This window comes from Aplidium turbinatum, chromosome 18, assembly GCF_918807975.1.
Source record: "Aplidium turbinatum chromosome 18, kaAplTurb1.1, whole genome shotgun sequence".
In the NCBI taxonomy this organism is placed as follows: Eukaryota; Metazoa; Chordata; class Ascidiacea; order Aplousobranchia; family Polyclinidae; genus Aplidium; species Aplidium turbinatum.
In genome coordinates this window covers 11,142,322-11,158,867 of record NC_137489.1, presented here as the reverse complement: position 1 = coordinate 11,158,867, position 16,546 = coordinate 11,142,322, and the positions used below count along the sequence as shown (strand labels likewise).

At 38.7% G+C, this 16,546-nt stretch overlaps 1 protein-coding gene across 1 annotated transcript; it reads right to left on the bottom strand.

The window, feature by feature from the left end:
• Nucleotides 1–7,568: 7,568 nt before the first annotated feature.
• On the bottom strand, nucleotides 7,569–15,333 carry LOC145787078 (ubiquitin-conjugating enzyme E2 2-like). Its single transcript, XM_082598796.1, has 7 exons — nucleotides 15,254–15,333; nucleotides 13,938–14,003; nucleotides 13,287–13,350; nucleotides 12,955–12,986; nucleotides 12,635–12,712; nucleotides 11,584–11,689; nucleotides 7,569–9,608 (listed from the first exon to the last, which is right to left on the bottom strand). The coding sequence occupies exons 2-7, from the start codon at nucleotides 13,959–13,961 to the stop codon at nucleotides 9,466–9,468; spliced, it is 447 nt and encodes a 148-aa protein (XP_082454922.1). The 5' UTR covers nucleotides 13,962–14,003; nucleotides 15,254–15,333; the 3' UTR covers nucleotides 7,569–9,465.
• Between the last annotated feature and the right edge of the window lie 1,213 nt (nucleotides 15,334–16,546).

Sequence of the window (16,546 nt, the reverse complement as noted above, 5' to 3'; positions counted from 1 at the left end):
TCGACATGCAATGGCTGCATGTCACACAGCTTGCAACTATACAAGCTGGCCTCTTTCGTGTCATATTCGGCACACATCAACGGACTCACAACCCAACAGCTGTCGTGCTCGTCATCCATCAATGGACTACTAACTGAACTGCTTATCACCTGCTATCGTGCTCATCATATATCATCGAACTTCCACATCAACTGCTGTCTCGTCCTCCCTCATCAAAATACTCGAACTAATAGTATGACTTTAGAACATCCTGTCTCGCGCACCGTTAGGCTACATACATTTTTTTACCTTTCTGGTTTGCTTCCATGGGTGTCAGGTCCTATCTCTTCGGAGGCAGGACATGGACAGCCATGGACGCTTACCTGTTTGTATATATGCTTAATTTTTCTCTAAAAAAAAACGCTTGTAAATTTTTTTCTCTCATGGCTGATTTTACAGTTGCGCCCCAGTATTCAATTTCAGTTTTTAACCCTCAATCATAACTTAATTTGTTTTCGTTATTCACGACATCTCTCCTACGTATCAATGTCGTTTTGACTGGGGCCAACGTATGTACCGACTGCTGTCTCGTATTCGTCATCAACCAATATTCTGCAGTGCAGTTATGTTAATTCAATTGTTTAGCCTACCGTACTCCCAACTGTTTCAAGTTTTAATTCATTAGCATGGCGTCTGGCAGCACTCGCCAAGGGTGACTGATTTCGCCTATAAAACAGACTGATGTGGTAATCTTCTTCCCTTTTCAATCAACACACTTCTGATGGAATGACGTGACGTTTCTGAATCCGCCTTGATCGCTTCACACGTGGCGTAATACAAGATGTACTTCCTAAAACCAACAATCTAGTGTCGTTGTCAGCCACCTTTAGTCAGAAGCATTCAACCGGCAATCCCAGTAACGTTACAGTTCCATTGTAGCGAAATCCCTTGATTATGCTTCTCTTCGAAAAGGTCCAGTAAATGTCATTGCTGATGATACTGATGTAGTTACTATGTTACTGCATCATTGGAAGACTGACACTCATGATGATATTTACTTCGACCAAGGAGCGCTTCAACAAAGCCTGGAGAATCAAAGAAGCCAACCCAACTATTAAAGATATTAAAGAAGATCTTCTTTTCCTCCATGCATGATCAGGATGCGACACAACGTCATCGATATTTGGAAAAGAAGTTTGCGAAAATCAGAAACGCTGAAAGAGAATTCTGCAATTATCAGCAATGTCTGGAGTTCCCAAAACGAGGTCGGAGAAGCCTCTATAACTGCATTCAAGATCTGGTATTGTGGCAATGAAGATGCAACGCTTACTAAACTCAGGTATGTATTTTTACATAGGGATTATATAATAATGTTTACACTTTTAAGATATTGTCCAATTCTAGATACCCTGTATGTAATATTTATCTTTGTTTACTTTTAGACATGACAATTACATGTATATGGCATGCGAAGAGATAATTGCACCGGAAAAGCTACCACCGAGCCAAAGAGCAGCCTACTTCCATGGGTTACGTCTTTAGAATTTAAATTCAATGTTTGTGAATGGGGATGGAAAAACAACAGCAACAACGAACTTGTCCCAATAATGACGGATATGCCTATAGCACCAGAAGCATTGACCAAAGTAATTAGATGCCGATGTAAGAAATCAACGAAAAATCCATGTGGAACGAAAACTTGCACCTGTCGCAATTATGGAATGGCATGTGTTTCTTCGTGTGGTGAATGTCATGGTGTTGAATGCAATAGTATAGTAGCCTAAGTATGCTTGAAATACAAAGATAGTTTCACATCTTTTTCGTATCTAAGTAATAATTTGTATGAACGACATATTCCAGAGACTAGACGAAAAACTTAAGAATGAAGACTTTTTTTCACTTCTGCATAACGTCGATGTTGGTACCAAAGAAAAGAAATTCTCGTACAATGAAGACATGAAACGGGACAAAACGAGGAGGTAAGCAACATCTTTGTAGTTTTTGATGATAGCTAATTTAGGGTTGCCAGATGTTCACTATTTTAGTGAACAAATCACTATTTTAAGAAAATGTTCACTGTAAACTATTTTGCTAATAGTGATAGTGAACATGTTCACTATTTTGACAATTAATTTTTGTTTACAATTTTGTCAATGTATTTTAGCCAATAGCCATGGATTAACCAGTGACTATACACTTCTGCTGCTTAGAGAGTAAAAGCACATGAGTCTGGTGCTTTGAGGAAAAACCCCTAATATGCTAGCTCAGTGTAATTTCGCCAAAACCAGGCTTGGCCAGCACGAAGTCCAACAGTGGAGTGTACACTGTGTACAGCCTAGGTAGCTGACAAACTGAAAGCCACTAGCCTGAGCAACTAACAGCCTAGAAGTTTGGTCATTTAACTGTTTGTTTATAGACTGGGTAGGCCAGCTACTCAATCATGTGTGATGTGGCTAATAAGTTAAGATCATCGCTGGAAAAGTGGACTAACTTCTTTCAGAAAGAAACTGCACCTAAATTGTTAAAATTTGTCCAGTATGCAATGTCTATCCCTGTATCTAATGCCAATGTTGAGAGAATTTTCAGTGTTATGGGTAACATATGGACAGATGAGCGAAACCAGTGGCGTAGCCAAGGAGGGGGGGGGGTTACAACCCCCTCCTTTGTCACGCGTGTGACGTCATGATATTGAGAATGATGCTTTCAGTCTCTATGCCTCAAAACAAAGTTTGCCAAATTTTAAACGAAACTGCATTAAAAGAGCGAGTTTTCCCAATACCAAACATTCAAATATCTCAGCTGGGAATTAGCAACAAGAAAACATAGAGACTTAGCTTTATTACCGAAAAATGCCCAAGAAAACGTGATCTTATCCTTTTGATATGCCACCGGACAGCACCATTTTACAGGAATATTTATACCCATATTTTTTGTTAAAAATGCTCTCAGAATGCACCAAATTCAAAGCAATTTTTCAAAATTTTCTGGGGAAGGCCTCCAGATCCCCCGCCGCTCGGTGTCGCCTTTGGCGAAGCCGCCATACGGCCGACGGCCGTCAAACCCCCCCCCTTTAAAAATTCCTGGCTACGCCACTGAGCGAAACCGTTTAGCTGTTTATTCTGTTAAAAGTGAATTGTGTGTGTTCTTTAACAGCCTACCTTTTAGCTGCTTAGAATTTAAAGAACAAATTTCTGCAAACAAACCTTTATTGAAGGCAGCAGTCGCATGAAAAGTATGTTAAGTAAACTAAGTTACATAAGCAAGTAGGAGTGTTCTAATTAGCACTTCTAATCGTGGGTCTCTTTTCTTGCCATTTTAGCTTCAGTAGTTATATCATATACTGTGTACACTGCAAGATACTAGCTAGCCAATTACCTGGATTCAACCTGTGATAAGTAGAGCACTATAGCCTACTTGCTAAAAAAGATCAAGAAAGTAAAATTTTATTAATTTTCTTCTGTGGTATCATTTATGAACCAAATTGTTATGTCAGACAACATCACATATTGTATTGCAACAATTTTTGCATATTATTTATGCAATAATTCTTTGCATATTTGGGCATGGTTGCACTCATTTAGGCGTGTGGCATGCGTTAGAGCAGTGGTTCCCAACCAGGGTGCCGCGGCACCCTGGGGTGCCAATTGCAATGCTCAAGGGTGCCTCAAGATATTGCAATATTCCGGCCCATTCATTATTTTAACTTTAACCCGTTAAGTGCGGAATTTATTTATTTCTAACTGAGTTTCAGTGCGCATTAAGTTGCACGTCTCGTAGTTATTCCCGGCTCCTTTCTGGAGGGTCGCTTAGTGGAGAAGTCGCTGACGGTAAGTAGGTAATCCGCGGCAAGCCTTTGTTTTCTCGCCCAGGAAAAACAGCGTGAAAGAGATTTTGACTCGTTGCTGTTCTTTCCATAAAAACGTTTGAAACGCATCATTATTGCCAGGTTTCATGATTTTATTTTGCAAAGAATTCGAGAAATCCAGTTTTAATGGACTCTCATATTGTTTTGAATCTTAAAGAAAAATTAATTGACATTCGTAACGATGGAAATTTTAAGCTTATGCACAAGCAGATGCCTTTCCACGACTTCTGGATAAAAATTCAAAATAAATATCCTTGCGTTGGAAAGAAAGCTATTGTGCTTTTGCTGCAGTTTTCCATGTCATAGCTTACCTATGTGAGAGTGGATTTTCCGTAACGAACTAAAAAACGAGAACGACTGCTTGTAGTCGAGGAAGAAATGCGAGTGGCTTTATCGAATGTGCCCCCACATATTAAGGGACTTTGTGCAAGAAGTCAAGCCCAAATTTTACACTGACTTTTGAATAACAACATTTATTTACGCGCGCTATACTGTACAACTCATTCTGTGTTATTTCATACAGTTATTTGAAATACAGAAACCTCATAGAATTGATCCAGTTTTGCCAGGGTGCCGCAAACTATTTATCTCTTTGATAGGGTGCCGCAAGGTCTAAAAGGTTGGGAACCACTGCGTTAGAGGGTGCAATTGCGCGTATTTTGGGCTTTGGCATGTGTTTGAGACAGTGGCGTAGCCAAGAAGGGGGTTTTAGGGGTTACAACCCCTCTTTTGGCACGCGTGTGACGTCACTATATTGAGAATGATGCTTTCAGTCTCTATGTCTTTAAAACAAAGTTTGCCTAATTTTAAACGAAACTGCATTAAAAGAGCGAGTTTTACCAATACCAAACATTCAAATATCTCAGCCAGGAATTGGCAACAAGAAAACATAGCTCTATTACCGAAAAATGCCCTAGAAAACATGATCTTATCCTTTTGCTATGCCACCAGACAGCACCATTTTACAGGAATATTTATGCCCACATTTTTGTTGAAAATGCTCTCAGAATGCAACAAATTCAAAGTCATTTTTCAAAATTTTCTGGGGGAGCCCCCCCAGACCCCCCGCCACTGGGTGTCGCCTTTGGCGAAGACGCCGTCGGGCTTCGCCCACCGGTCGTCAACCCCCCTCCTTTTACAATTCCTGGCTACGCCACTGCTTTGAGAACTTTGAGGATGCGGTCGCGCGCTTTAAAAATGTTCACTATTTTGAGAAAAAAAATCTGGCAACCCTAGATAGCTTCAATTTACGTTTCGCTTACTTTGTTTAATTTTTGTTATAGAATATAGAAGAATAAGTCCACCAGTGACGAATAATTTCTAATTTGCCTGGAATTCATAGATTTATCCTTTTGCTTAATCGGTAATAACACTTTTTCTGTACATTTTCAGGGTTCTTGTTAATAGAAAAAGTTGTTCCCCTTGAAAAAAGCTAAAAAATGATGTATAATATGTCCTATTTTGAAAAACTTGAAATTTTCATAAAGGAATTGTGACGTCATTTGGAAAATGGGTCCAAAAGGGGGTTTCCCATCATCCGATTGATGGGGATTTTTTTCTGAGCCATCTGCATAATATGGGGAAGGTCTGAGAAAAGTATCAGCTTGATAAAAAAATTTTCCCACAAACACCACTTTTTAAGTTCCCACGACTGCACTATACCCATGTCGAGAATAGAGCAACAAAAGTATTTTTGAGTCACCTAAACACGAGAAGCCAAAGTACGAACAGAGCAGCCAAGAGAAAACGCAACGCCGTTTAGGCCTATGTCAAACAGGCTACTAAGAAACATGATTAATGGAAGACCTGAAACTTTTTAGCTGCCATCAAACGGTTTAATGGTGGAACGTAAGTAGTGAGGCAACACCTCAAGTCCCCATAAAAAACAAGCCTGTTTCGAGATTTGGTCTTGTACCAACCAACTGAAAATCCTGCTTCAGAGCGATGAATTGATGTGGCCTGGACAAAAGCTGTAGACCTAAGGGGCCAAGGGCCTTCCTTCGCCGGCTGAGTATAACCTTCTCTTGAGTACCGGTAGTCAAAAAGGAGACCACGCTTTCACTATCTGGAAAATCGGTTCTCAAACGGGGTCCAGGAGATGAACACGAGAGAGCGAAAAATTGCCATGATGAATCCTAGTTAAAGAATTAAAGGAAAACAGCAGCAGACATTTTTTTACAGCTACTCAGAGTCATTATAAACAAAAGTTTAAAGTGAGATTAACAAAGAGAATCTGAAATTTCAAACGAAAAACATTGAAATCATATTATGTTGTCAATAAGGTCTTCGTCTCTGCGCTAGTCATCAGAACGGTGGATGCGGTGGCGTAATCTTCCTAACAGCAGGCATAAAATTAAATCCGTTCGTGTTAGGTTAATTGGTGTTTTGCAATCAAATAAATGGAATTTACCCAGGGATATCTAGAGAAGGGGATATGAAGGCTTTTAATACGTCCGACAATAGAAGGGCTTCTGTTTATCGTAAATAATCTCCGTTTACCGTAAAATGACAATTGTCACCGGTAGTAGTTTAATGACTCTTGTTATGATAACCTGCATTGCGCTATTAGCATCAGGCGTGGATACTCACTGCATGCTCATGGTCACTTGTTAATTCAACTACCCGTACACTTGCTTTACATTTAGTCTACAAAAACGGCTTTGTTAAGAAAAACGGCTTTTTGGTAACGTTTCAACTGTCTTTCCAAACAAGTATTGTTTAAATATGCTCTACGTAACATTTACTAACTGTCACCTGTAGCTGACTGTACCAGCTGCACTACAAAACTTTCTGCAATTGTAAAAAGAACCGCATGTTTCACGCGCTGCAAACTACCGCCCTGGTAGTGTCATAAGATTAAGGCAATCGCTGTGAGCCTTCGCATCCCCTTCTTTAGATATCCCTGAATTTACCAAAAGCAACAATCAATCAAAAAATCAAGGAAGAAATATTTCGTCTACTCCTCCACAGTAGCCATTACGGGAAACATCAAGCCACGTCGATAGCGACAAGAGTGACACCAACACTAGTCATCACGACTCTGAAGATGAATTTTTTGGTGTGTTTGTGCCATCAAACGTCATTAACTTGTGCAGCGTTTCTTTTGTTTTCAAACAGAAGCCTGTCCTTGAGCTTTACGCCTGTTCATTAATATCACCCCTATTTCTTCCAGTGCTGCGGTGAGGAGACTATTCAAGGTTGGAAAAAAAGTGCAAAAGTCAAAGCAGGCGAAACTCAGCAACTTGCATTTTTAAATACACGATATTTTGAAAGATGCATAATACATTTTAACTAGATCGTGTGTTCTCTACGACGACGTTGATGTGCAGGGCCGCTAAGTCGGGCCAAAAGTATACGACTCTAACTTTTTCGTTTATGTCACTGGCCGATTCCGGACACGCCAAAATCCCACCGACTCCCCAGCCCTGTTGAAATGGCAGTTGAACAAATTTTCGTTTTCAAGGTCGTTTTGACAGCACAAGATAGTTAAATAGTGCTTCCTCGTGTAAGACAAAAGTAACGCGCTACTTTTGGTCCGAGTAACGGTAGCGTGTTAGCCTACTTTCAAATTTACGGATGCCCACCTTTGCACATTTAATATTGTACTATTTAATATTGTACTATAGTTCCAAACTAAATCTCAGTGCCAATCTCAGGTTGGCTACATAAGAAGTCGCACAAGCAATGTTTAAATGTGCCCATTCCGCACAATATTTAATCTAAATGAAATATAAACATATTCTTCAATTGCTATTCCTTATGAAAAACACAAGGCGTATACTGAATATTCGATGATGACTTCGCAGTCTTATAAAATGTAATTCACAGACCGAACTGCACAGTGCACACTGATGAAATACGTGATAAAAAAAGTGAAAAAAAAACTACCTTGAACTGGTGCAATTGGAAGACGCCAGTTAATGTTGATTGGTCGGCTTACTTTAAGATAGAACTAATCAGGCTAAGGGAACGTTCAAATATTACGTAACGCTTTTTTTCCGAATTTTTGACCCCCCCCCTCCCCCATGTAACGCTTTTTCACTACAAATTCAGCACAAAAAACTACCATTTCGTACTCGAAAGCGTTACGTAACGTTTTGCTTGAACCCCCCGATGTGACGCTAACATAACGCTTTGCATAAACCCCTCCCTCCCCCTCGAAGGCGTTAAGTAATATTTGAACGTTCCCTAACACTATCAACTCAACTGCCATGCAAAGAATTCATAGCCATAAAGCACATTTATAATTTTCTTGAGCATAACAACGAAGGACATGAAATATTTCTTAAATATAGATTAGTCTACAACATAACGCAATACATCATTCATCTAAAACTAAATAGAAAAGTCAGTAGAATATTACTAGTTGCCTGTGACATACCGTAAATGAATAAACTGCTATAACCAACTAGCGGATATGCGGCAGGTACGAAAGCGCATTCGGCGGAAATGCAAGCAAACGAAAGTTGAAACATGTGATCTTGCTGTAGCCAAACGTTTACTAACCCTAGGATGCAGAACCAGGTTCAAATTGACCCCGTACGCCTATTTTTTCATATTTGTCAACTGTCAATTTAATTTGCAGTGCTCTAATGTTTTGAAATCTTCAATGAACATCACTTTTTTGTCGAATATCTTTCTCAATGCCTGAGATAAAAGGAATTTTGCGTTATAATACATGACGAGGGTCAAAAACAAAACAAAAACAATTGAAGTAAATTAAATCAGTTAGGTTAGGAAACCTGTCTAATTTATCGCCGACGTAAAGACGGAGTAGTATGGTAGATTAAAAAAAAACATGTCAACAAGGTCAACTCCAAAACTTAGCACATGAAGCCACCATGGCCGTTCGAAAAAACGAACATACATATTCGGAAACAGCTTTTATACTCGGCTTTGATGATACACAAACAAGAGCCAAGTGATTGAAAACTGATCACACGACTAAAGTCAAACGTTATTATTAATCAGGAGTAGTTGTTGAATGGATGTAAAACTGCAGTTCACCTAACAAATGCACACGATCAATATATCACCTGTACCGCTGAGAAGGCAGGTATAGGTTTACAGTTTTTAAACAATATACATATTTATTGTGATCTATCATAGGTGGCATTTGGAGAAAAATTTACTGAAAAAAAAAAAAAAATTCAAAATCCCGTCGTCTATGGGACTTAGTATTGGGTATGGGACTTACCCATAAAAAGCACGAGGGTCAACTTTAAACTGGTTGTATAAAGTGAGAAACCAAACAGGTTATCCAATGTCCATCTAAGGTTTTTTGTCGTATTTAAGCTTAAGCCGGTGGTTGAAGGTTTAAATTATATGGACGAGAAAACAAGGAAGCCAATGTTCGCATCCACCTTATAAGGCGTGTCATTACATATTCTACCAAAGACACAACCGCATGCTGCTTAGCGGTGTCGAACCAGCGCTCTTTCGAGCACCGCACCAGAGCTCTTACCGATGGGATATGCAGCTGAGAAAAACCCCCCAAAGATTATAATGATTACAAGCTTGCCAATAAATTTAGATTTTTCAATACGACTCAACGTCAAAGCGACGATTTCAATGGAAGAGAATACTACATCCAATAAAGTCAAAAAAGCACAGAAACCGAGTTATGCCGAAGCATGCTTGCTGGTCCATTCTTTAGCGGTAGAATTGTATTTTGCTTTGTTTGTTTTAAACAATCGAGCTATATCAGGAACTAATGGATCGTCTGGGTTAGGATCGTTGAGCAGAGAACATATAGAGAGAAGTACTGAAAAATCAAGCAACAATAAAAATAAACATAACACGCAAGCAACAACAATTAGAACAACGTGAAAGTACAAGGAAGTGTCAACCATAGCTTTGAATCTAATCTACACAGCCTATTGGTAAGAAAAATCAAGCAGCATATAAAAGTAATCACAATAGGCTACAAAAAAATGTAAAAAAAAAACAATAAGTTGTTTGCCATTGTTTATATCTACTTCAGCTTGGAAACTTTCCACAGTGATTGTGTTTATGGCCACAACGTTACAAACGAACGTTCATTGTAATACGCGGTGACAGTTACTTTAACTTTGAGATTTGTATTAAGAAGGTTGCTTATTTTTTTTAACAAACAGTCAACTCTGCAAATAAACTATCCCCAACACAAAAAATTGCTATGATCTATAATCAAATATGATATAGCTGTACTACAAAACAGATTCTCTCGAAATCTCTTGTTAATTTTGCCAGTTCATTGACTTTGATCGTTGTGCTTCAGATCGAATGGTTTCACAACCATTGCATGTTTGTGCACTGCTGTAACTTATATAGGGTGACCCAAAAAAAACGGGCCCCGCGTACACTTTATATCATATCTTCTTTATTTCTTCACCGATTGCCCTTATTTTATAGGACATGGCAGAATCAACGACCGTAAGTACACCAAGACCCCAGTGGGAGCTGGGACAAAGAATACACTGTGTTAAATTTTACTACAAAACAAGCCTGTTTAAGAAAACCCAGCACAGTTTCATGCATCAGTTCGAATGTGAAAAGGCTCCATCCAAACGCAGAATTCAGAACTGGGTGGACCGCTTCGAGAAGTATGGGACCGTGGAGAACCTCAACGCTGCCAGTAGGAACCGTCCAGACCACCCGGGACGTCCCAAGAAGCGGACAGCCGAGCTGGTCGAAAGTGTGAGGGAGTCTCTCCAGCAGAGTCCGAAACGCTCTGTGCGTAAACGAAGTCAGTCTCTCGGTATGTCCGTGAGACTTGCAGGAGAGTGCTGGTGAACGATATCAGGGCTTGCCACCCATACAGAATACAGACGATGTAGACCCTTACAGCCTCAGACAAGAAGCAGAGGAGCGCTATGGCAGTCAAAATGCTCGAGAAGATCGAGGGGACACCAGGTTTCCTTAACCTCTTTTGGACCTCAAATGAAGCCCACTTCCGTCTTGACGGAAAGGCGAACTCCAAGACAAATGTCTTCTGGGGGTCCTCCAGACCCACTGAAGTAGCCACCAAGCCCCTGCACTCTCCTAAGTGCACAGTGTGCGCTGCAATCTCGGCTAGAGGCATCATCGGACCAATCTTCATCGAAGAATCTGGCGCAGCAGTGACAGTCACCAAGGAGCGGTATGTGGAGGTCCTCAAAACCTTCAAGAGTGAGTTCCAGACCCTCTACCCGTCGCTCATGAGCAAGTTGTGGTTCCAGCAAGACGGGGCAAGTTCTCACACCTCAAACCTGTCCAGAGATTGGCTGACAGAGAACTTCGGAGGCCGAGTGATCAGTCTCAAGACTGATTTTGAGTGGGCACCCCATAGCCCGGACCTAAGCGCCCCAGATTTTTTCCTTTGGGGCTATCTTAAGGACAGAGTGTACGCAGGGAAACCCAGAACCATCACGGAACTCAAGGAAGCCATCAGGGAGGACATGAGAGCCATTCCCAAGTCAGTCTGTAAGAACGTCATGGACAACTTCGTGCTGCGCCTCAAGAAATGCACGGAGGTAAATGGAGGCCATCTAGAACACATGCTGTAGAACGGAGAAAAAAAGGCCAAAGACCCTAGTGTTTTGATGTGATGTTTTGAACATAATAAACTAGTTATAACCAAAGTTTCATTTCATTCGGACAAAACACTAAGAAACGGGGCCTAATTAAAGTTGGGGCCCGTTTTTTTTGGGTCACCCTGTATATAAAAAATGCCTTTTATTGTAGCATAGAAATACATATTACAAACATTATTACCATACCTTTAGATACAGTTAAGGCCGGTGACCATTGAGAACGTAGAATATCTAGACATATACTGCCATTGCTGTTTATATTTGGGTGGTATATTTTTGTCGTAAAAGCAACCTTTAAAACACGTAAATACGCATTCAATTAAAACAGTAATCATGATAAAATCTTTTTTCAGAGCAGCAGCATACACTGCTGCAATATGACCAATGACCATTACCGTAAAGCCGACAGGAGTCTGAAAGAACGCGTGTGCACCACCACTCAAGGGCACGCACCAGTATCTCGGCAAGACACTGAATCGATGATTATGCCGGATCGCTGTTCTAGCCATCTATTGTGGTGGATCTGTAATTCCCAATGTTAGGCCTGCAGTACACCCCGATAGCTTAGTTGGTTAGCGCGTGACTTCGTGAACGATCTTCGTGAAAGAAGCTTCAAGATCAAGCAACGCTGGTTCGACTCTAGGGGTGTGCACTTGAGGACTGTGCACAACGCATCCTAAGGACTGCTCTGTGCTCTCCATTCAGCGTCATTTAATGAATGGAATAATTCCCCAGCAACAACATTTCAACAATCTAAACTTCACTCTGTCAATCCTGGTAACCGGCCTTGCGTCGAAAGCCTAGAGCTACGGGTCTGCTACTATTCGGTGAGTTCGATTCGGTGAGTCTGATTCGGTGAGTTCCTAACCTTTAATCCTAAACCCTAACCCTAAAACGGCAATGATAATTAGGCTACGGTACCCAATAATTTAAAAAAAAAAATGAAAAAATCCCCCGTTAAGGGATCGGACTCACCGAATCGGACTCACCGAAACGGGCCATTCCGAGAGCTACAAGTATGCGGAACTACCAGGAATAACCTATCAAGGCTTTGTCAGTTCAAGGACAAAGATTTAAAACCACACCAAAGCATCAATAAAATGAATGACTCCACATAAGTAATGCTTTTAACAATACAAAATATACTGTATGCCAATCTACTCTGAAGATTTTTTTTTTTCTAATTGAAAGTAATATAACCAAAGACTTTTTGTTTAAAAGGAAGAATGTTACATACCCTAGGAGGCTTAAAAGGATAATCTGTTGGAAAGTGTATGTTTAGGAAAAAAAGTCCACCTTCATAGGGACTTTCACTCTGAAAAATAAGCAATTTGCAGATTCATAACATTCATAGGGACTTTCACTCTGAAAAATAAGCAATCTGCAGATTCATAACAACATGATGAAATATTTATTCAAAAATATTAATGCAAAAACTATCAAGTTGCTTTTAATTAATAATTATATATACACATTATATATCTTACAGACAAAATACTTACAGTCTCACAGACAAAACTATTATAGACATGCAACCTGCATTATCAAAGTACTCACGGGCCCCAAAATTGTAGCCTGCCAATGAAACACTGCAATAACATACACAAATGCTCCGATTAAAATTTCAGTTGAAATGTCAATTTCACCATGTTTTTATATGATATTTGCAAATTTAATGAACAATGTTTCCTTTTAGAAACTAAAAGTGCTTTCTCTTGAAAAATAAAAAACAGAAAATATGTAATGGAATGTTAGAAACAAAGTGAAACACTTAGGGAAGTGAAACCAAATTTACGATCATGGTAAACAAACACAGATGTTATCACAAGAATATAAAACATAATATATACACAGACAATAATTAAATAAAGTAGTTGCTAATAACTTACTGTCATCACCAATTGGTCCGGCACTACACTGAGCAGGTGGATCTCTATTAAAGTCTTGTAATTCCTGCAAGGAAAACATATAATTTTCAACAACCGTTTTAGTATGATAGAGTTTAATAGAGAGTTTTATATTAATTAATAATATCCTTGGTATCCACAAATACAATCAATAGTTGCTGCCATTACCGTAAGAATTTTAAATTCATTTGAAAATCTTTTTTTTCGCTGAGACTATTCGGTCATTTGTCCGAAATGACTTGAAAAAATTAGGTCAATCTTATTTATTTCGGTCATTATTTTTTCGGACATTTTGACCAAATTAACTATATTTTTTTCGAACATTTTGCTAAAAAATCGGTCAATGACCGATAAATGACCGAAAAAAAAAAACCAGAGCACAGGCAATGATTTGATTGAATTAAACTGTTTTTGAACCACACAGCTCAAAAGCACTTTAAGCACATGATCTTGACAAATTGCCTGTGTTTTACTGGCTCTGAAAAGGGTGTTTAACATGACAATAACTTGTTATTAATTTAAACATTTATTTTAACAACTGCGAAAAAAAGCAAATGCTTTGAGTAAAATTATTTCAGTGTTTCTGTCTCATAAAATAATAAATAAAAAAAAGCAGAATTCACAAAATCTTACTCTGGTAATTCTTTTTAAAGCCATGTCTGCACAATGTTTAAAAACAGAAGTAGATTTGCAATAGTGCTGTAAAACAAGAATCAAAATGTCATCAATAGTTGAAGAACTCTCCAGACAGCAAAATCCATCATTTTTACATTGACTCATCAGTGCACACGTTGACAGTTGTCGGTCAGGGTCATATTTTAAAATAAAATTATAGCTTACAACAAATCTTTCAATTAGCATCAGAATTGATGCCAGCTTTAAAATCTTTATAAAAAGTCACAGGACAAGAGTAAGACATGAAAAGTGGTACAACAATGAATATATTTGGATGATATCATGCATACAGGTATTGTAGTCCTAATTGAATATTGAGTAAACACAAACACATGTAAAATAAACCATACTCATCAAAGTCCAATGGTGATGCAAACAGTACTAAACACATAATTTATACAAAATTACTGTGTAAATAAACATGTGAAGAGGCTGTTGAAATTTGTGATAATTGTCATTGATCAAATCAGAGGGCGGATATAGTAAACAACCTTACGGGAGGCAGTGGCGGATCTAAGAGAGGAAGGGGGCGATTGCGCTCCCTAAAACACAAAATAATAACTTTATTATGCTAAGCCAGATAAAAATGTAGACCTACACATCATCGTGTTTTGTTGAAATTATCCTCTCTAAGACTACTTGCTGGATACGCCTTTAAGGGAGGGCTATTTCGACAAAAGAATGATGTGTAGATCTACATTAATCCAACCTTGCAAATACTTTTCTATGTTTTAATGTGGGGGTGATCGTCCCAATCATTTTTTTTTTGAGAGATGTAAATCTTGTCACATTTAAGCAGGTATTGGTGGATTTGAATGAATTGCAAAGTGAATAATATGGTGGTTTTGTAGCTAGGAATCATTTTTCATCTTCTTCTCAGAATAGCCAGTTTACTCTTAATATCCATGTTTTGCTGCCATAGAATATTGAAGGACACACACAATTCTGATCGACTTTCCCTTTCATTTTTAACAAAAATTTTTTCCATATAACATTTCCCCACACTCCCTGAACTTCGCCCAACCCAGCCTTCCCCTTCTTGTCACATCTGTTTCGTATCCACCACTTCTATTTATTTGATCATCCAAAAAACAGAAGTTGGTCACTGTTTCAATTCCATAACAGAAACTTTCCTTGCAATCCTCAACTAAATCTTTTCCTTTATCACATTTCCCACAAACAAAAGTCTTGCTGTAGCTCTCCTTGTATTGACACAACTAAGCCTCTTTAGAGTAAAATATTTTCTAGTACCGGTATATGTATAAATGGCCTACCTGTCACAATAAAAAAATCTCCTTGTATTGACACAGCCTAGCCTCTTTCCAGTAAAATTTTTCTAGTAAATGGCCTATCCTTCACAATAAAAAAAAATCTTTGATAAAAACTTTCATCAAGTAGTCATTTAATAGACAGGAATGCATGGAGTTGCTAATAGGGGTCTGCTACTATTCAGTGAGTCCGATTCGGTGAGAGCCCTATTCGGTGATTTTTTTGAAATTTTTTTTGAAAATTATTAGGTACCGTAGCCTAATTATCATTGCCGCTTTTACATTGTTTTAACGTCGCTAAACGTTGAAATAAGACCCTAACCCGTAACCTTAACCCCCTAACCCTATAACGGCAATGATAATTAGGCTATGGTACCCAATAATTTTTAAAAAAATCACCGAATAGGGAACTCACCGAAACGGGCCATTCCGTGCTAATAGAGATGTGTCGATACCAATAGTTTGGCCGATACCGATATCACTTTTTAGGCCGATACCGATATTTTGGCCGATACTTTAGTGTTACAAAAAGAAGCAATTTTGGTATTTGCAAGGAATTATATCAAATGCTAAGTTTTCCTTATTTGCATAAAACTATTAAAAAAAGCATTGAATTGGCATAATTTATCAAAGATTCAAAAATCCAATCTCAACCACATTTTGTGTCATAATAGTAGGTTTTAGTAATGAAAGGCCACCGTGATTAAGGACTGAGGTACAAATAAGGGAAGAAACATTACATCATAATTGGGGTTTCTGTAAATTAAGAAAAGGTTTAAGTGCAAACTCTCCAAATAGGCTATCATAATTGATAATATTAGATGCAAAATGTAAACCAAATCATTTGTGCAGTTGTACAAAAACTATTTGACAAGTAATGTGCAACCTAAGGGGAGCAAGTCTTTTAGGCGCAGACAGTTAGGCGTCGGTCAAATAGGCGCGCACACTATGACGTCTGGATATTTAGGTGCAGAACACTGTAGCGCCCGTTCATTTAGGTGCTATTCCTAGTAAAGTCTGCAAATTGTATCAGCTTGGTAGGTAGGGCAATGCTTTTCACACAAAATGTTATATTGAACAGAAAAATATGTCTTTGCTTCCGTGAGTGAAACTGCTTAAACCAGCAATACTTTTCACACAAAATGTTATATTAAACAGAAAAATATATTGTTTTTTTAATGCGCGTGTTTGGCATATATTTGTTGTTAGTCCAGGTTTGCGTCAGCGAAAGCTTTATCCATAAATTATTCAAGTTTTCGAACATGACTGAGTTCACTTTTAGTTATATATAAGTCAAAT

Bases quoted from the DNA above. Each gene is read 5' to 3' on its own strand.
- LOC145787078 (XM_082598796.1), bottom strand. From the start codon at position 13,961: ATGGCTTTAAAAAGAATTACCAGA. The intron at 12,987-13,286 runs GTAAGTTATTAG...ATGTTATTGCAG, and splicing joins CGGACCAATTGGTGATGACA to TGTTTCATTGGCAGGCTACA. The intron at 11,690-12,634 runs GTATGTAACATT...CGTGTTTTAAAG, and splicing joins ATCCTTTTAAGCCTCCTAGG to GTTGCTTTTACGACAAAAAT.